This window comes from Sparus aurata, chromosome 21 (genome assembly GCF_900880675.1).
Source record: "Sparus aurata chromosome 21, fSpaAur1.1, whole genome shotgun sequence".
Classification (NCBI taxonomy): Eukaryota; Metazoa; Chordata; class Actinopteri; order Spariformes; family Sparidae; genus Sparus; species Sparus aurata.
The window spans coordinates 7,242,694-7,263,860 of NC_044207.1; the positions used below are offsets into that span (position 1 = coordinate 7,242,694).

General features: G+C 44.5%; 1 protein-coding gene across 1 annotated transcript in view; it reads right to left on the reverse strand.

The window, feature by feature from the left end:
• Positions 1 to 16,065, reverse strand: part of col15a1b (collagen, type XV, alpha 1b) — a 62,401-nt gene extending 46,336 nt beyond the window's left edge. The window contains exons 1-2 of the mRNA XM_030403993.1: positions 15,884 to 16,065; positions 15,547 to 15,611 (exon numbers count right to left, since the gene is read on the reverse strand). Of these exons, the coding sequence (XP_030259853.1) occupies positions 15,547 to 15,611; positions 15,884 to 15,894 (76 nt within the window). The 5' untranslated portion in view covers positions 15,895 to 16,065. The remainder of the gene's footprint in view (positions 1 to 15,546; positions 15,612 to 15,883) is intronic.
• Between the last annotated feature and the right edge of the window lie 5,102 nt (positions 16,066 to 21,167).

Genomic DNA, 21,167 nt, shown 5'->3' on the forward strand with positions numbered 1-21,167 from the left:
TCATCACTTAATTATCCGTGATGACTGGGAGCAGACAGAGTTGGGTACACTGGCAGGTAGTGTAGATGCATTACTCTCCTTCTAGCTCTGTGTCTGTGAAAACTCCTGAGTAAAAAATATCTGGCTTGTTGCTAAATGCTACACCTTGAAAAAATACAATACAAGGAGCTAAAAGATGCTTAAATGTTCCATAGAGGTGAGAATAAATGCAGAGTTGGGGGAGCAGCTTTTGCGGCTTTAAAGTAAATTCAAATATCCTGAAAACAAGCTGAACTGCAACACTGGCTGTTTTTCATTTTTACATTTAAAAGTTAAGTTAAAAGGCCACTATGCAATTTTTGAAAGGGAAATTAAAACTCAGAATGTTAATATTTAGAATACATTTCTATTTTTTCCATAACTGAATAAACAAGCTGTTCTCAGAGGAAAATAAGGTCACAGAACACAGTTTGAAGCTAGAAAGGTTGCATCGTCCGCCAAATCCAAACGAAGTAAAACAGTTTAGAACTGTGTGGTCTTTTAAGGACTGTTTGTTTATTCGGCCATGAAAACAAGAAGAGTTTGTGAATTTGATTTATTTAGGCAGAAAAAAAACTTTCTCCTCTGATTAGAATTTCTTCCCCAAAACTATATAATGTTCCTTTAAATCAGTCCCGAGGTAAGGGACATGTGATTACAGCAGGCGCTCTGCTGCTGAGCTGATTGGGTTAGTGGTTGTACACGTTTCCTGCCAATCCACAGGTTATTAAGACAATAACCAACTGACTCAGATAGGGCCACAGATGAACTCCTGACTTGGAACGCACACACACCCACACGTTCGCTCAGTGCCACACTGTAAGGCCTACAACATATTTGTGGTAAAAGAATGCATTGTTTGGAGTTGTTAGGAGGTCAGAGGTGGACATCTGCAGAGGGACAGTTTCCATTACATCAAGTGTCCATGGCTTTCACCCCATCCCGCTCCCCCCACCTCCAACACCCCACTATCCTCTCACTTCTTCCCCTGAAATAAACAATCAGAGACAGAGACAGAAAGGGTTCATCTAGGGTGCAGCTCAGCTATGGGTTTTTGTTCAAAGAGCGAGTGCCTGCTGAGATAAGCGGGACAGACAGACAGACAGACTGAACTGACCTCAGTGGCGAGAATTTGGTCTGACTTGGTGCCAAGTCTCCTCTATGACCCCGTTTCCTATTTGTCAGTTGTCATCATTTTTTCAAAATCTCAGCAAACGTTCTACTTTTAATCAAACTAATTCATTATGTGATAAATGGATATTACGTTTTGTTACATGCATTATATGCATGCATTATTAAACCACAAAGTCATAATTTTTGAAGGAGTTGTTGAAACTTTATAAAAAATTGATTCAGGAATAGCTGTTAAATTGGATACAAATTTTATTTTTCAACTTAATAAAAGATTTTAGAAAGACTTTTATGACAATATTGTTGATGTAAATATTTTTTGTCATGATGCAAAATGCATCTGTCCACTCCAACACACCTCATGCACCAAATGCTATATACTATACTATTTAGAACCATATTTAGAAAAATCTGAACACTTAATATCACTGTTCAATTGAACTATTTCAGGGTAAATTAGAGCATAATTAAATGTTAAATAAAACACACAATACAAGGCAAAGAATCCACTGAAGTGGATAGATGTATTCTGAGTCACAGAAATAAATATGCGAGAAAAATGTTATTAAAATCTGGGTAAAAGCATTTTTTCAATCTTATTTTGCTTTATTTGCTTTTTTTTAACATAGCATGATTTAACAGGTATTCCAGAAGTACTTGGTGCATCGCGTGTTTCCTCTGCTATTATGAATTCATGATGTCATATCTCAAAATAACAAAGAGACACATAGATAATATTAAATCCAATTGTGGACAAGGGGGTCCATCACCTGGTGATTGGGACGTGGTACTCCAACATAAAACAGCTTCCAAATATCGGTTTACAATTGCCATGAACATACTGGAGACTGGCAGTTTGTCCAGCCCCAACAACTGTGTTATACACAACAGTAAAACAAATGACATTACACTGAACTTATTCTAAAAGCCACAACTTATCAAGAATATTGTAGTGTTGTAACGTATTTTGCAGCACGGGGAGACAGTATGTTGTCAAGAGCTTTGGCTGATTTCATTATAGCACGTGAAAACTAGTAAACATGTCAGAAACAGAGGCATACTTACAATTCAAAGCACATTTTCGAGAGACAAAGAAAAGCTTCTACAAATACCGTGATCATCATTACATACGATGTCTTCAAAGGAACTCACCTGCAGGTAGAAATCATTTAACAAAAATCTTTGTGATTACAGAAATGTAAAGTTACACTATTTTACAGTGAGGGCAGACAGAGTTTGTGTCAACCAAGCCATTCTAGCCAACTGACCAATTTCGGCAAACGTGGTATCATAGATACCAGTTGCTGGACTGTTTACATCCGCTTATGTCTTTGATTATGCATGTAAAAGACACAGGGCATTGACTGTAAGACTTTGAGTGTGTGTGTGTGTGTGTGTGTGTGTGTGAGAGAGCATGCGGGGTGTTGGCGGTGTTTGCTCAGCTGCGAGTGTCGTTCTCACAGCAAACAACCTCTCGGAGCTTCCCGCATGGGCTCATCTCCTCCTCCAATACGAATGTAAATGAAGCCCAAGGGGGGGCACAGAAATGGGAAATTCTTTTACACATGCGATCCACTCCACTGTAGAAGGTGTGTAACACTATCATCGTATGAGGTGTGATTCCCACATAGGAAAGCCTTGATGTGACAAACGACAGCATTCATGGCACTGTTAAGCGTTTTGGACCATGTCTGTGAGCACAGCGAAGTCCTGCAGGTCCATGATGTCATTCTTGTATTTCTGGAAGCGCTCAACATTGTGTATTGTGGCGGATTGCTCGGAATGAAAGACAACCTTCAGATAAATGTGACAGGAAAATATTATCTCATGTGCGCTCCACAGTCCCTCTGGCAGAGTACCATCTATTGAATGACATCTACCCACTGAAGCCGCACCACAAAATTCACTATTGTTCACAACTTCACTGCAAGTTCAATGCTGTGCAATACGATTTTTTTTTCCTGTTTATGATGTCTGTTGGGACTTTGTAATAGGGCAGTGTAGCTGGGGATATACAAGTGCAATGTGCACTGGACTGAGCTGTAATACTGCTCCTTCAGACTATTCCCACTTCTTGAAATACATGGTAAAATTAAAAAACAAGTATTTCTGTGAAGACATGGGATCAGGTCATTCATCCACATGTGTTGCAGGTGGATTAATCCAAATGCTTTACATCGCTAAACTACATTTACGTTTTCCCTCTAACCTGAAACGATCTGAGACATTTTTCAGCTCATTGTTGTCAGTTAATTACAGTAAAACAAGAAAAAGTCGTCCAATCTGCAAACAGACTTCTGAAAGCTGCAGGACGGCTCAGTATAAGGCAAAGGATTTTCTTCCAATCATACTACACATTACGGATATTCCACGGATAGAAGTGGTGCGAACTCCACAGAAATCCAGTCTCTCCAATAAGTTTAGTTTTAGGATTCTGAGTGTTGTTAATGGTAATGTCATTAATTTACACTGTAACAAGCTTTAGCTCACTCGTACATTTCAGTGTGATGTGTAAAATGGAAGGGGTGTGCATAAGACTCACATGACAACTGTCATCAACATAAATGAGTCTTTATTGATATTTATGACAGCTTTCATTCTGTGTCATTTAATCAGTTATGTCACTGTTAATTGTTTGAGTTGTCTCCACATTAACCAAGACAACACAACCTGTCCTAAATATGTCATAGCAGGTCCAACTGTCATGTGAAGCTGGTCCATTATAATGTGTCATTAATATTTTTCTTGACCTGATTTACAGTGCTACAATCTAGGCTTATCATTAATGTCTATGTTTTGTCAGATTCTTTTGTAACTGTGTCAGGAATCGTTTTCTTGACTTTCTCTAAGGTGGAACAATTCTGATTTCGCATTAACACGCTATTGTTAGAAAGCCAGTTTGATGACAGAGAATAAGTACCAGTAGGGAGTGGCCTAGTGGTGCTGTTGGCTAGTTAGCAAGGTTAGCCAAGGAGGGACTTCTCTTATTATCTGACACAGCCCTGGGCTACCACGAGCCGACTTGGCAAGAAAACCACCCTCATACTGTTATTCCCTGTATTCATTCTTTCTCCGTTGACATTGTGACGATAGTGTCATGTCAGTCCTGCACACCCCTAAAATAAAGTGTCACCAGAAGTGTGATGAATCCATTTTACAGGCTTTGACACATGCATGACAAAATAATTTGCTGCACAGTCCTGTTTTTGAGTTCTGATCATTGCTGTCAATGTTTGACCGACATCTTTCTCACTGCACATTTTTTCACAGGTATGGTCAGCTGACATAGCAATGATACAAATGCACTCGTTAGGAGCTCTGACAATGTAAACAGGGACTAAAGAGCTGGCACTCAGCAGCTCATCCACAGAGCCTCAGAAGAGGACAGAGGCTAAGTGAAGGAGAAGGATTTGAGCTGCCGTGTCTAATCCAAAGGTAAATAATAAAAGGGCAGCTGTGGCACAGAATGTCAAAATACAGAAACCTGATGGGTGCAGGGCTTGAGTCAAAATATCAGTTTGGAGAAACACCCTCACTTGGTAGCAGTTTGGTGTTTTAATGGAGAGATTTGTCATTAAAGGAAGAGAACGTTGTTGTGCGTGTGTTTGTGTGGCACTCTCCATCTGCAAACAGCCGAACGGCCATAATTTCAGTCGCCACAGACCCAAATATGCAAACGCATACCTGGGCATAAACACACAGACAGAAGAACTGTGTGCTTTCAAACCTTCCCTCAAAACGTAAAAGGTTATTGAAGGTTACCTCAGAATGAGAAAATTTAAAACCAGCCCCTGCTCCAGATTGACCTGGTTTCATACCTCTGCATTGCTGTGCATGTCTCACTTTTTTTTACGTGATAGATAATGTCCTAGTATACAGGACTGACATCAAAAGGCAATCATTATCAGGCTATGTCCAGATCTGACAAGGTTTTGGCTTTGTTAGATAAGCACATATTTTACAGATTCTGATAAGTTGTCTTGTCACTTTGTGAGTAAAGTAACCAGCATGATAAACTTCTAAACGGTACGGATAGGGCACTTAACAGCATACAATTGGTCTCAGTTCAAAGATCAATTGAATCCCTGACCTGGCTCAGCTTGTTGTCCATGTGAAACTGCTCCTGATGTTAAGTCAGACAGGTAGGGAAAAATTAAAGCGACGAAGCAAAAACTCTAAACAACTCTAACAACCTTACATAATATGAAACAAAGCCAGGTTATTATTGTCAGTCTGCCAGCTAATGACTGCCCACCTCATTAGCGCTCCAAACTCACTTTCATTAGCAGACAGAGGCTAGATGCTGTAAATGATTGTGGGCTGCGGAGCCACAAGTCTTACATGACATACAGACAGCAGATACTGCAGGTCGCCACTGATCATGTGAAGAGACGTGTTAGAGTGTGTCAGGAGAAGACAGACAGTGTCTCTCCCTGTGTGTCGGTAGCCAAAACACTCCATGGGCAAAGCTGCAGAGCAAGACAAGACTGAATCACGCTAAAGTAGATCCTTTTCTTCTTCTGTGAACTGTGAAAGGTAACTGTGTGGTTGTCTGAAGGAGACAAAGGACCTTCGTGGTGAAGGGTTATTTCAAGAAATAATTAATTTGTCTGCTTCAGGCTGCATCAGACATTTGATTTTTATAATTTCCCTTGATTATTGTTGCTAATTAACCTGCATCAGAAAGCTGTTTGTTGACTTGGAACTTAACACTGGACTTCCTCACAATCAGACCCCAGTGAGTACGGATTGACAGCCTCTACGTTAGCGGTCAACACCGGAGCCCCTCAGGGTTATGTGCTCAGAACCCTCCCGTTCACACTGTGCACCCATGACTGCACTCCTAGAAGTAGAGAGAAGATTATTGTGAAGTATACGGATGACACCACAACGAGAGTTCATACTGAGGGAAATAAACAATCTTGCAGAGTGGTGCATCGTGAACCGTCTACTGCTCAATGTCAGCAAAACCAAGGAGCTGAAAAGCGACACACCTGCATCAGGTGAGCTGAGATCCAGCAGGTGTACAGTTTCAGGTTACTGGGAATCAACATCACAGAAAACCTATCGTGGTCATCACACATCAACATCCTGGTTAAAAAAAGCACAGAAAAGGCTCTACTTTCGGAGACAGACTCTGTTAACTTTAACAGAGGACCAATTGAAAACATCCTTACTGGAAACATCGCAAACATGCATGGTGCATGGCTTAGGACAGGAAGACTCTACAGCACGTGATAAAAACCGACCAAAACATCACTGGTACCCATCTAGAGAACATCAGGGACACTGGTGAGGTGAGATGTCTTCATATTAGGATACTAAAAGACAACACCCACCCCAGCCAGCCACCCTGCTGCCATCTGGCAAAAGATACAGTATCAGCTGCTGTACTACCAGACTATAGAGCAGCTTTATTCCCCAACTTTGAGACACCTCATTTCATCCTCAACACTCCGCTATGATAAAGAGACTTTTATTTTTATGTGCAACCGTGTGTTGTAGAATGACAGCTAAATAAAGCTTGAAACTTGCATTACAATCTTGAGACACCATAACCAATTAACATGACTGGCATGCTCGACTTTCCTATTAGAAGATGACTACGACTTAACATGTAGAACAGTAGAAACGCAGTCTGTTAACACTCTCCTCGAGAACGTGAAGTTTTCAGATCTCTCTTCAGTAAAAAGACTGTCTTTGTGTGTTTGCTGCCCCAAAGCATAGAGAGCACAGAAGAGATCAACAATGATAATGATTCACGATTCATGACCTTTGAACAGTTGCCATGCAAACGGTGTACCCAAACAACAACACAAAACCAAGGACATGCCAGTATTTCCTTTTCAAAAACTTGTACAGTTAGGGCTATAAATGCTTTTATCTTAAAAAATAATCACGTCAATCTAATAATTCTGATGTTAGTTTAACTTTCTCTGCAACAACAGCCTTTTTTCCCTCCTTGCCTACAATCACAAGCACAGTCTCTCCAGAGCTACATCACCTCAGTGAGCATCACATCATGGAAAACACAACTGAAAAGTCATAAGACCCTTAAAGAAACAACCATTCTTATTTTCTAGTTTCCACTGACTTCTCTTTTCCTCATCAAAATCCCATAGAGCTGACCGTTGCACACAGCAATGACACCTTTTACAGTTGGCCCATTGTGCCCAACTGTGTTCGAATCAAAGTCCCTCTGGCTGAATGAGCACATTCCAGACAGGACGCCGCTGCAGTGAGGGCAGGGCGCTCAGTCCTCTAATATACTGAAGACATTTAGGTGGAGGCTCTTTCATGCCAGGTTTTTAGACTCATAAAACACTAAAGGGAGTTTGGTGGGTGTTTTATTCCAGTAACATCTGACACCAAATAAGGTCAAGAGTGAAAGCAGTTAAACAACTGAAATGAAGAACACTAAAATATGTTTCCCACAGCAGTGTACTTGTTTTCTTCAGGTGTATATGGGTCATAGAGAAAACATTCAACACTTGAGCACAGCAAAATATGGCTGATATTATGGATCTAAACCACAATCAACTGTCAACGGTAAAATAATGTGACTAAGTTCTACTGTACAGAGGAACAACTCCTCCCAAACAGACTCCAACTGGGCTCACCTCATAATCATTTATATTGGCTAAACATGGAATCCTTTCAGAGCAACTCAACCAACGGTAAATGGAAAGTGAAGGTTCCTGGAGGCAGGAGTAAGAGTGTTCTTGGGGGGACAGGGTGGAGTTTGGAGTGTGGAAAACAAGAAATATAAAATATCCTTTCTCAGCTGCAGTGTGTCTGGAGATGGAGACGCTAACAAAGATGCCGCACTACACCGACTTAATCCAAAGAGAGATGTTTAAAATGCATGAGAAAGGTGTGCATTTACACGTGTTTTCTCATTGTTTTTTTTTTTAATTATTCAAAAAAAGAAAAGTGTGTGTTCAGAAGCACCAGCTCAATCTGGATTGAAAAAGTGAACAGAGAAAAATGTGATCCAATATCTCCAAATAAGAACGATGAAATTAAATGACTCCAAGCAACATTCACTCCCAACAAATTCTTGACATCTAATACCAAACTTTTTAAGATGCTTGCATTATTCTATAATGTTGGCACACGGCAAATTGAGCGGTATGATAAGGATTAGGGAAAATCATGGTAATACCAAATAAAATACGGTTATGACATGGTTGGGTCAGGCAACTGAGAATCGTAAGTTTAGGACGAGGTTGTTATTCACTTATAAGAGAGGCAACCATTAATTGATCAATCGTACATGAGAGGTGAACTCCAGTCTGCTGCATGGAGTCACACTCCCTCTGTGTGTGTTGATCTGAGCTACTCTGTTCTTTGTTCGGGTCAATCGGAACACTGTAATAGTCCAAGCTGGTTTTTGGGTTTCGAACATATGATTTATAGTCACAAGACGGTCTCTCTAACCATCGAGCCTGTGGCAGTCCACAATGTGATGAGCTGTGTTCACCATGTCAACAGCTGATAACCTCAGCAGGCACGATAACCTCAAGAAACACATAAACCAGGATTAGTTCTTTCTGTCTTTCTGTAAATGATCAAAATAAAAAAAAATTTGTCCTCCATTGTCAAAAACCACCCACCTACACATGCTGACATTAAGTGTGTTCTCGACATCCCACTTCAAAGCTCGGTGCGAACCAAACACACAAACAGCAAGTGCAGTGCAGATGAAACCCCTCACGCCATTACCATACAAACTAAACACTTCATTTCTCACCCTGGTGTAGCGTTTGACTTGTATGCCACTTCCAACTACCTCATTGTACACACACACACACACATACACAGAGGAGGGCAGAGGAAGCCCGGTCTATTGCCAAACAAACAAACCATTGTCAGGTCGGGGTTTTAGGGAAGACTATGGAAAGGGGAAGGTGGACCCAAATGCAGTAACACACGAGAGGCAAGGCGTGGAGAAACAAAAGGCGAGCTTTATTTAACAAAAGCTGAATTTCAAAAAAAACCAAGGGAGTCAAAAGTCAAAGTAACAAAAGAAAGCAAGGCAAAGTAGCAACAAAAACAGCAAGACAAAGTACAAATCAAAGGCAAAGTTCAAATCAAGAATGCAAATGGCAAAATCCAAAATCCGAAAACACATACCAGAGACGGGGGAACAAGGGACAGACAGGAGCACAGGAGCACAGGAGCATGGAGCATGGAGCATGGAGCATGGAGCATGGACGGACGGACGCTGACAAGAACAATGACCAGACAGGGAGTGAAGGGAAACACACAGACTAAGTACACAAACACTGATGACAAGACGAGGAACAGGTGAGGTGGACCAACAGGTGAGATAACGAAGGGGAGGAGCACATGAGAACATGAAGGGACCAGGGCAATGGACAGAGGGAGCCAGAGGGAACATAGGAAAAACACAGGAGAACTTAAAGGACACATGAGGGCATGGGAAAAACAAGACACAAGACAAGATACAGAGACATGGAAATCAAATACAAGAAAACACAAGACAAAACCAGACAAGAACACAACAAACAGATTTACAGTCATGACAGTACCCCCCCCTCAAGGGACAGCTTCAAGATGTCCCTCAAAACATAAGTCCAAGTGAGCCTGGGAGGGTGGAGGGGGTCTGGAGGAGGGCCAAGGTCCAAACAAACAGGAGGATGGAGGCAAGGACTGGAACCCACTGGAGGCCGGGGACATGGACTGGGACCCTCTAGAGGCCGGGGACGTGGACTGGGACCCCCTAGAGGCCGGGGACGTGGACTGGGACCCCCTAGAGGCCGGGGACGTGGACTGGGACCCCCTAGAGGCCGGCGACGAAGGCGTAGGCGTTCTGGAGGCCGGCGACGAAGTCGAAGGCGAAGGCGCTCTGGAGGCCGGCGGCGAAGGCGAAGGCGTGGGCTGGCACCCACTGGAGGCCGGCGGCGAAGGCGAAGGCGTGGGCTGGCACCCACTGGAGGCCGGGGACGTGGACTGGGACCCCCTAGAGGCCGGGGACGTGGACTGGGACCCCCTAGAGGCCGGCGACGAAGGCGTAGGCGTTCTGGAGGCCGGCGACGAAGTCGAAGACGAAGGCGTTCTGGAGGCCGGCGGCGAAGGCGAAGGCGTGGGCTGGCACCCACTGGAGGCCGGCGGCGAAGGCGAAGGCGTGGGCTGGCACCCACTGGAGGCCGGCGACGAAGGCGAAGGCGTGGGCTGGCACCCACTGGAGGCCGGCGGCGAAGGCGAAGGCGTGGGCTGGCACCCACTGGAGGCCAGCGGCGAAGGCGAAGGCGTGGGCTGGCACCCACTGGAGGCCGGCGGCGAAGGCGAAGGCGTGGGCTGGGACCCACTGGAGGCCGGCGGCGAAGACGTGGACTGGGACCCCACTGGAGGCCGGTGGCGAAGACGTGGACTGGGACCCACTGGAGGCCGGCGGCGAAGACGTGGGCTGGGACCCACTGGAGGCCGGCGGCGGAGGCGAAGGCTGAAGCCCTCTTGAGGCCGGATCGCTGACTGGGAAACCCTCCTGGGCTTTGGCCGGACCACCAACAGAGGTTCGCAGGGAGCTGGTGGCCTGTGAGCCAATAAAGGGTCGCTGGCGGCAGACGACCTCGGCCTGGCCTCCGACCAAGGAGCTGGCACTGGACTTGGCACGGGACTTGGTACTGGCCTCGGCCGGGCCTCCGACCGAGGAGCAGGCGCTGGACTTGGCGTGGGACTCGGCCGGGCCTCCGACCGAGGAGCAGGCGCTGGACTTGGCGTGGGACTCGGCCGGGCCTCCGACCGAGGAGCAGGCGCTGGACTTGGCGTGGGACTCGGCCGGGCCTCCGACCGAGGAGCAGGCGCTGGACTTGGCGTGGGACTCGGCCGGGCCTCCGACCGAGGAGCAGGCGCTGGACTTGGCGTGGGACTCGGCCGGGCCTCCGACCGAGGTGCAGGCGCTGGACTTGGCGTGGGACTCGTCCGGGCCTCTGACCGAGGAGCAGGGACAGGCCTCGGCCGGTCCTCCGACCGAGGTGCAGGAACGGGCCTCGGCCGGGCCTCCGACCGAGGTGCAGGGTCTGAACTTGGCATGGGCCTCGGCCGGGCCTCCGACCGAGGTGCAGGAACGGGCCTCGGCCGGACCTCCGACCGAGGTGCAGGAACGGGCCTCGGCCGGACCTCCGACCGAGGTGCAGGGACGGGCCTCGGCCGAACCTCCGACCGAGGTGCTGGGACGGGCCTCGGCCGGTCCTCCGACCGAGGTGCTGGGACAGGACTTGACATGGGCCTCGGACGGTCCTCCGACCGAGGAGCAGGGACGGGCCTCGGCCGGTCCTCCGACCGAGGAGCAGGGACGGGACTTGGCATGGGCCTCGGCCGGTCCTCCGACCGAGGAGCAGGGACGGGACTTGGCATGGGCCTCGGCCGGTCCACCGACCGAGGTGCAGGGACAGGACTTGACATGGGCCTCGGACGGTCCTCCGACCGAGGAGCAGGGACGGGCCTCGGCCGGTCCTCCGACCGAGGAGCAGGGACGGGACTTGGCATGGGCCTCGGCCGGTCCTCCGACCGAGGAGCAGGGACGGGACTTGGCATGGGCCTCGGCCGGTCCACCAACCGAGGTGCAGGGACGGGCCTCGGCCGGGCCTCCGACCGAGGTGCCGGGACGGGCCTCGGCCGGGCCTCCGACCGAGGTGCCGGGACGGGCCTCGGCCGGGCCTCCGACCGAGGAGCAGGGACAGGCGCCATCAGGTCCGCCGACTGAAGGCCACAGGCAGGAACAGGCGCCATCAGGTCCGCCGACTGAAGGCCACAGGCAGGAACAGGCGCCATCAGGTCCGCCGACTGAAGGCCACAGGCAGGAACAGGCGCCATCAGGTCCGCCGACTGGAGGCCACTGGCAGGTGTCGACCGGGCCGCCGACTGAAGGCCACTGGCAGGCGTCGACCGGGCCGCCGACTGAAGACCACTGGCAGGCGTCGACAGGGCCGCCGACTGAAGACCACTGGCAGGCGTCGACAGGGCCGCCGACTGAAGGCCACTGGCAGGCGTCGACAGGGCCGCCGACTGAAGGCCACTGGCAGGTGTCGACCGGGCCGCCGACTGAAGGCCACTGGCAGGTGTCGACCGGGCCGCCGACTGAAGGCCACTGGCAGGTGTCGACCGGGCCGCCGACTGAAGGCCACTGGCAGGTGTCGACCGGGCCGCCGACTGAAGGCCACTGGCAGGTGTCGACCGGGCCGCCGACTGAAGGCCACTGGCAGGTGTCGACCGGGCCGCCGACTGAAGGCCACTGGCAGGTGTCGACCGGGCCGCCGACTGAAGGCCACTGGCAGGTGTCGACCGGGCCGCCGACTGAAGGCCACTGGCAGGTGTCGACCGGGCCGCCGACTGAGGGCCTGACTTCAGGGAGCCAGGACGTGGACGGGCTCGTCGCTTTCTCGGTGGGGCCTTGTAAGCCAGCCGGGTTCCCCAGAAAGGGGACATTTCAGGATTGGCAGACACTGTGGTTGAGACTGAGGCCTGGGCTGGTAGCCGAGCTGCGGCTACGGCATGGGCTGGGGCTGGGGCTGGTAGCTTGGCTGTGACTGTGGCATGGGTTTCAGCTGGTAGCTTGGCTGTGGCTTGAAAAAAAAGGTTGCTAGCAGCAATTTGACGAGCCCTGCTAGCCGGATTAGTCATGAAGTCTTGGTACCATCGAATTATTGCTAAGCCATTAACTGCTGGGTCCATTTTATAAGGTCTGGTCATTCTGTCAGGTCGGGGTTTTAGGGAAGACTATGGAAAGGGGAAGGTGGACCCAAATGCAGTAACACACGAGAGGCAAGGCGTGGAGAAACAAAAGGCGAGCTTTATTTAACAAAAGCTGAATTTCAAAAAAAACCAAGGGAGTCAAAAGTCAAAGTAACAAAAGAAAGCAAGGCAAAGTAGCAACAAAAACAGCAAGACAAAGTACAAATCAAAGGCAAAGTTCAAATCAAGAATGCAAATGGCAAAATCCAAAATCCGAAAACACATACCAGAGACGGGGGAACAAGGGACAGACAGGAGCACAGGAGCACAGGAGCATGGAGCATGGAGCATGGAGCATGGAGCATGGACGGACGGACGCTGACAAGAACAATGACCAGACAGGGAGTGAAGGGAAACACACAGACTAAGTACACAAACACTGATGACAAGACGAGGAACAGGTGAGGTGGACCAACAGGTGAGATAACGAAGGGGAGGAGCACATGAGAACATGAAGGGACCAGGGCAATGGACAGAGGGAGCCAGAGGGAACATAGGAAAAACACAGGAGAACTTAAAGGACACATGAGGGCATGGGAAAAACAAGACACAAGACAAGATACAGAGACATGGAAATCAAATACAAGAAAACACAAGACAAAACCAGACAAGAACACAACAAACAGATTTACAGTCATGACAACCATCTCTCTCCTACAGAGTTGTATAAGAGGAGCCTCACAGCAGGGAGTGACTCGATGAAAACCACAGCAGCAGACGGAGGCGTGAAAATGGTAAAGGGGGACTGACCCACAATATGGGTCTTGAAATGGATCTGTGAGGGTGATGAAATTCAATCTAGCCATTGTGTTAAGAGACTGTTAACTGATGGATTACATTATAATTTAGTTCTTTGGCACGTTTTATTTTGCTGCATCCTTTAGTCAGCCTGTTGAAACTAGACTGGGTTTTGCAGACAAAACTGAGCAGCTCTGTTGACGTTCACCCACAAAAACTCCATACTGAAGGTCTAATCAGCAGTGTGAACATAAATCAGATTGATTTGTCCCATCTTTTTTAAACCAAAATAATTTGTATAAATCAAGTTGACAGGAGCATTTTGTGTCTCTCAAAATGCAACCTCGTTATCAGACACCTCTCCTGAGAACATTTCCCTTGTTTCACTATTTGTCTTCTTTTCTCACACTGAAAATAGGCCATGCAGATCACCTTGAGAATGATGTCAACGGTGTTTGGAAAAAGTGCAAAAATGTTGTCTGACATTTCAAGCAGAGGAAAACAAAAGCGGGATTCTAATTTCTAGATTTCACTGTCCTTTCTGTCAGCTGGAATGACAACTGTTGCTAGCAGATTTGATCCACTATATTTAAATAGCTAATTAATGTTAGCTCAATTAATTACATCTCTCTTATATGTCTGACTGACTCTTCAATGTTTTATGCTTACAAAATAGAAAAAAACTTGTTAAAGGTATCTCCAAATGAATGGCCCTTGGCCTCGGAAGAAACACTTGTTTAGGCACTGTAGATAGTAAGCGAGTTAGCCAGACATGCTGATGTCAAACAAATGCACTGACAACTCCATTCCTTATACTGTTTGTCGCCTACTTTTGGTTTCGGAGAGGATAATAAAAGAAGCCACAGTCCAAACTCTATAAACGGGCTGTGTGGAACTTCTGTGTTGTGCTGGAAGCTGGTCGTTACTTCATGTTAGTGTCCTCCATTTCTAGACGTTTGCTTCTGTTACTCTCTGTTAACGGGGGAAGAGTCGAGAGCGTGCACAAAGTCACATCCTTTGGACCGTTGTGTAAAATCGGTAATCCACAGACTTGAATAAACAAACCAAGAGAGAGACGGGGAAGACGTTATTTTTCATGTGATGTTTAAATCTGCATACATATAGCCGATAAAAAAAAAGTGATTAATGCATGTAAATTGCTACAAATTGTTAAATAGAGCCACCTTAATTACCAGAGTATCATGTATCATTCTGCCTTTAAGAAATCCACATTTGTGCTAAATAGCAATCCACCATATTACCAAAAGGAATATAATATTAATTTTAAAGGTCAGGTTGCAAGTTGCAAGTTCATGAGGAATAAATAAGTAATGTTTTATGACTGTCTATGCTTTAAGATTTATGATTGAAGATTTAATAGCCTATCTATTTATGCACACATTACTCTGCAATCCGGTCATATTCCAACCCCTCTCCGAGAATCAAAAGTAGCTTTGACTGTGTTGCCCTGTGTGCTTTAATGAAGCAATCACATGGGGAACTATAACATATGGCTTATAAGACCTTAGTCTTGATTCTATATGGTCACCATTTAAGCCTTTAACTTTAAATAGAATCTGGTATTTATTGCCACTGCCACAAGATGATAAACATTCTTAATTCGACTCAGTCACATTTGAACTTCACTGACACCCGAGGCAATAAATTATGGTATCATCAAATGAAAAGATAAATCACTTTAAAATATGATATGATGGTCATTTTCCAGTTAGATTTGCTGATTAGCTGGGCCCTCTATCAGTGAAATAAGGAAGAGCCCCACTTCACTCCTTTAATGAAGCATCTGTTGGTTCAGGGCCAAGCTGTTTTATCCCTCCTCGTGGATCCATCCCAGCTGTATATTTCTTTACATTTACAGTGCTGGGAAAGTAGTCTTACCTTCTAAGACCTGCAGGGCAGCGGCCAGCCAGCACAACAGGGCCAGATGCAGGGCAAGAGACCACCTGAGGAGACACATCGGTGACATGAGTTGAGTTTTTAAATAGACTTCAATATGAAAAAAAAACCACACACATAAAAAAGATCAGTACATTCAAGTGTCATATGTTTCAATGAAGAGCTGCGCAAAGAAAAAGTGTTGCTACAGTACATCACAGGTCTGAGGTGTAACTGCTGTGAGGACATGTAATGTGAGGTAAAGCAGATTTAGATCCACTGATCCACATGTAGAAAACATTATGGTAACATTCATAATGTTCATAATTAATCCACTCACCCTTGAAACATTGTATCCAGTCAGTGAATAAAGATCCAGGTTTAAGAAGTGAACTCCAAGTGCGTGTGTGTGATGAAATTCTGGCAAACTCTGTGGTCCCTCTGCCTCCCTGTGCAGACCTGAAGTCACACTGCTGCTCACTCTGCCTCTCTCTCTCTCTCTCTCACTCACTCACTCTCTCTCTCCGCTCTCTCTCACTCACTCTCTCTCACTCACTTTCTCTCGCTCTCTCTCTCTCTCTCTCTCTCTCGCTCTCTCAGTACAAAGCCTCTCTCAGTTCTGAGCCGAGTGACTCTCAGACCCACAGAGTTGGAAATTTGATTCCTTTGAAGGAAAAAAAAAAAAACCCTAACTCACTCAGTGGACCCTCTCTAACCTGCCGCATGAGTCACGTTCCTTTCATTATTATTTCACTATTTTCTTTTTCCTTCTTCTTCTCTTTATCATCATTATTACTGCCCCCAATGCACATATACCTGCACATTCATCTGGTCACATGTGCATTTACATAAATGCATGACACACAAAACATCCTTTAAAATATGCCGAAAACACGGCATCTAAAAATGTTATCTTTTGATAGACTTGGTGGATACATATATGTCCATCTGATTTGTTTGTTCTCAACCCTACTGCATTAGTAAAGAAAAACAAGTTTATTTCACCAATGACAAGATGATGTCCATGTAAATATATGGCTGTCATTTAAAGCAGTAGTAGTTCTTGTTTTTAAAAAAGAAAAACAAATTAGAGTAAGTGTTAAACCACTCTATATTCCAACAGTTATCACTGTTGATCACAACATAGAGTGTTTGATCAGTAACCCATGTCTCTCCTCCCCCTGCTCACAGTAAAGAAAATATATCGTCTGGTATCCCTGCCCACATTATCCAATCAGGACACAGAACTCCATAAAGAGGCGGTCCTCTCTGCTCATGAACACGCAAGAGAGGGGGATCCTCCTGTTTGCTGCAATGTCTGGTGACTACTGCTGCAGTCGCTTCGGGACGTAGAGAGGAGGGAGGGAACTGGTAACTGCAAAACAGACCAATTTAATCCACACCATGATATTTCATGATACATTTTCTTGTTTTCCCAAAATCATGTGGTAATGAATAAATAGTATAATGAAATGTGCGAATTATTGAATAGATATGTATTCCAGATTGCATGACTGAATTAAAATGTAAGTTAGCCTTTCGGCAAACATTTGCTGTTGGGGCCTTATTGTCACCCCATTTACTAGTTTATGTACCTAGTCCACAGCCTCTAAATTCTGATTGCCACTGTGATGGAATAGTGTGTTGTCAATATATGAATAATAATATAATATAGCTAATAAATAATATTCATATGTCACTCAGTTAATGGTAATTAGAATTAACATGATTTTATCGGGGAAAATGCACTGTGTGAGTCAAAAAAGGCAGAATTCTGAGGAAGAGAGACAGAGGAGGGATCCCTCTTCTAGGACAGACATGCAATTGGTGTTGAGAATAGGTCAGCATGGCTTAGTTACAGAAAATCAGCTGAATATATTCTTGATGAATTGTAAACATATATGAAGAATATGGATCTGGGAGGATAGAAAGCAACTTCCAGGTGCTTCCAGTAAAATAACCGTGGTCCTGAAGCAAGATGACAAAACTGTTACTGGACAGTGGCCACTGTGGCCGAAAGTGGCAATTACATTACATAAAATGTTTATGAAGAAGCCACTGGATCTGTGACATGCTAAAAGTAGTATAACAATATCACAGTTACAGCTGAGTCATAAAATTAATGGTGTGATTAAAGCTGCTGAATAGAACTTTTATTTCGTTGATTCTGGCACCCCCTGTGGTCAAAAGCGGTATGAGCACCACCAAGTTGTAAACATCTTGCTCTGGCTAGGGAGTGCACTTGTTTTGGAGGCAAGGGAAATAAAGATCCAAGGTTTTTGATAGTATTTTTCTATTTGAAACAGCTGTTTGCAGGATGCATGGTGATGAGGTAATTTATATACCTGTGGCTACGTACGCTTAATACCTGTAATATGGGGATAACCTTGTTTCAGCGCTGTTCATACTACTTGGTTACATGGAATCCAAAGAAGACTATGTCTTCTTAATAATAATCCAACAACAAGATCCTCAATGCATCCGCAACACTGAAAAAAGAAAAAAAGAAGATTTACCGACAAAATTTACTCAAATGCATCAAACAGTAAGTCTCATTGTTGACTCCCTGATACAGTTTTAAAGGAACTGACTTAGAACTATTGGCGTACACCTGTCATTGGTATTATTTCATTAGGTTCAGCAGATGCCTCAGTTTTTGCCGTTGCATTTAAAAAGTCTTGGTATATTTTCAAATATCTGAAAAAGTCATGTTTTCTATAAATCATATTATTCTCTTTCTTTTGTCTGGAAGTTGTGTTAAGTAATCTTCTCCATTATAATACAGTAGACAGTGATAGCTTTGTTTCTCCAGTACTTTAAGCTAGAATCCATGCAATTTACATTCAATTTCTTATCATGTGCAGCCCATAGTCCACACTTATATTGGTTTGATATGTAAAACAAAGTCTCTACAGTAAATGAGATGAGGGGGCCCAAGTGGTCATGTTGTGTGATTGCTTGTGTTCTCTGATGAAAAGAAACTAATGTTTTCAAAAAAGATCCTTCATGTGGTAGAGACCAATTGCTCAAGAAAGGTCATTTCCCTCAGACATGTCATCATTACATCATCAATTGTTGTCTGGTTGCTCTCGGTGTTTTCAGCGCTTTAATCAGTCAGACAAGAAAATATTTTCTGACCATTACAGTCACACCCTGATACTGCCACACTGACTGCTGAGCACAAACTCTGTGATGTCTATTAGTCTGACCTACTCCAAGGAGTTTCTTGAAAAAACAACATTGCCCACACACAAAATATATATATGAATACCAAAAGTCTCAAATAAAGTGGACCTGACTAATCGGCGACCTGCAATTCTATGATGATTTTTTCAAAGATATGGGGGTTATGAAGGCTGACCACTGAGTTCAGCAGTGAGCAAAAATACAACTGAAGGCAGGCAGTGGCCAGATAGCAATCACTGGATTAGTGTTAGTGGCCTCAGGCTAAATGAGTTTAACATAATTTCTAAGAAGATTGTCAAAGAAAAGGTCCCTTTGTTCTTCAAGACACACTCAAATACTGCATACAGCCATTTAACTAGCACAACATGCAGCAGAACAGGTCTAGTATAGGGTAAAGTGAGGAACTAAAAGTCAACATGCCCTTTGGCTGAATAAGAAATATTTGGAATTCAACATAATTGTATTTTCTTATACACTTCACACCAGACCACAGAATCGACCTGTCCTGGACCTTCTCTCTCAAGCCAACAGAGACAAAGGTTCAGGGGTCAACAAGGTCAGAGGGAGTCTCAGTGAAATTATCCATGTTTTGATGTTAACACCCCACTATTAGTAGATGCAGCTTCTCCTCAAAAGATGATAATCCTGTTTAGCCAAAGCATCTGATGTTACTGGAAGGTCACTGGGAGCTATGGGAAGATGATGGCTTTGGTCAGCCTCTGTGATATACGTGCTGTTGTTGTCATGACAGTGGGCTAATGACAAATTGAAAATCTGACGAGAAAAAATCAGGCTGAACTCAATTTATTTTTTTCATTCTGCTATTTACTGTACAATTTATTTGGATTTTTGGACAGCAATATGTTATTTTTTAAGTACTGTATGAAGATAATCTTTTAACTGAGGCTTTACTTTTGGATTTGTATATGTCTTACCACAAGATGTCTTATTATATTTTTGATGATTGATGTATAGTGGTGTAACTTAAAGGTTTGTATGAGATTCACTATTGCACTACCACCAGCATCTCATCTTGGAGAAAAAAAAGAAAGTTAGCATCTGAACACATAACTGAAGCAAACTGTGAAGTGAAGCAGTGTTGATCAAATACATAAACAAATTTTGGTGAACTGTTTAGCTACAACATGATAACATTTCTTACCAGGCTGCAATGTTGAAAACTGACTTGGGGAAGACTCGCAAGCACATGCAGCTGTCCCGGCTAACAAACCAAAGACCAGAGAAACTCAGATTATAACACGCTAAGAGCGAGTGTGACGTCATTCTATGCTTAGGATTCTATTACTCCACTATATCAAATACAAATAGTGGTTTGCTGCTCTATTCATGTTCAAAATATTACAAATTGAACCCTTAAAAGTCTAAAGCCAAGCTAGCAGCTCTATGAGGCTGTGCACTACTGCAGCACTTTGAAGCAAATGCTACAGTTAGCATGCTAACATGCAATTCGCTGAAATGTTTGATGGCTGATGCCTGGCAGAGCACAAACAGCATCTTAGTTTAGCATTTTAGCTTGCTACCATTTGCTAAGTTTACTAAGTTAATGTGAACTAAATACAAAGGATAGCTGAGGAGTGTCATTAGTTTTGCCAGGGCGTCCTCACCAGCAAGACAACCATACAGGTCGAATGTGAGAGCATCTTATTACAACCAAGGTCTACGTTTCTTGTTAGGTAGTGACCTCTTTAGGCAACGGTAATTATCACGGCATAAAGAGGCAGTCAGGGAAAATAGTATCAAAAGTCAACCACAGGACTCAGTGTCCAGTGTGAAAGCAAAAATCACTGGTGAGTTATTTTAACTTACTTACACAGTAACACAGTTTGTCATGAACTAATATGACCCTAATGTAGTTAGTTTCAACCCAACAACATTGTTTTCCTAAACCTAACCAAGTAGTTTTGGTGCCTAAACCTAACCAAGCAAGCGTACAACAAAGTTTTCTGGTAAGTGGAAATGGTCATATTGTTTCGGGAGCCACTGGCAATAAACCTATTCAGTTGTTTAGGTATGAGGATGTGTTGGGTTTGCTAGTATTTCGCCATTAACCGAATACTGAATACGTTCTGACCTAAGGATTGTGCAAAATGAAAAGTTAAGGGATAACCATAGTTATTACAATTTATCACTATTGCTCTAAGAAATTGAAGATGTAAAATCATTTCATTGTTTCTAGAGTTGTGGAAAAAATAGCTACTACTTTGTTATGTGTTTTGTTGAGTTTTGCACTTACACTATCCCAAGTGTTTCCAACACTTTTCAAACCCAGAGAAATCCATTATTTTATTCAAGGTAACTGTGTGACTCGTTTGCTTGCCTGTCACTTTAACTTCTGGCAGAAAGTCAGACTTTAAAACTTTAATTAATTGCTGAATATCCGTGCCTGAGTCCAGTAAATTTTCACTTTCCATTTTCAT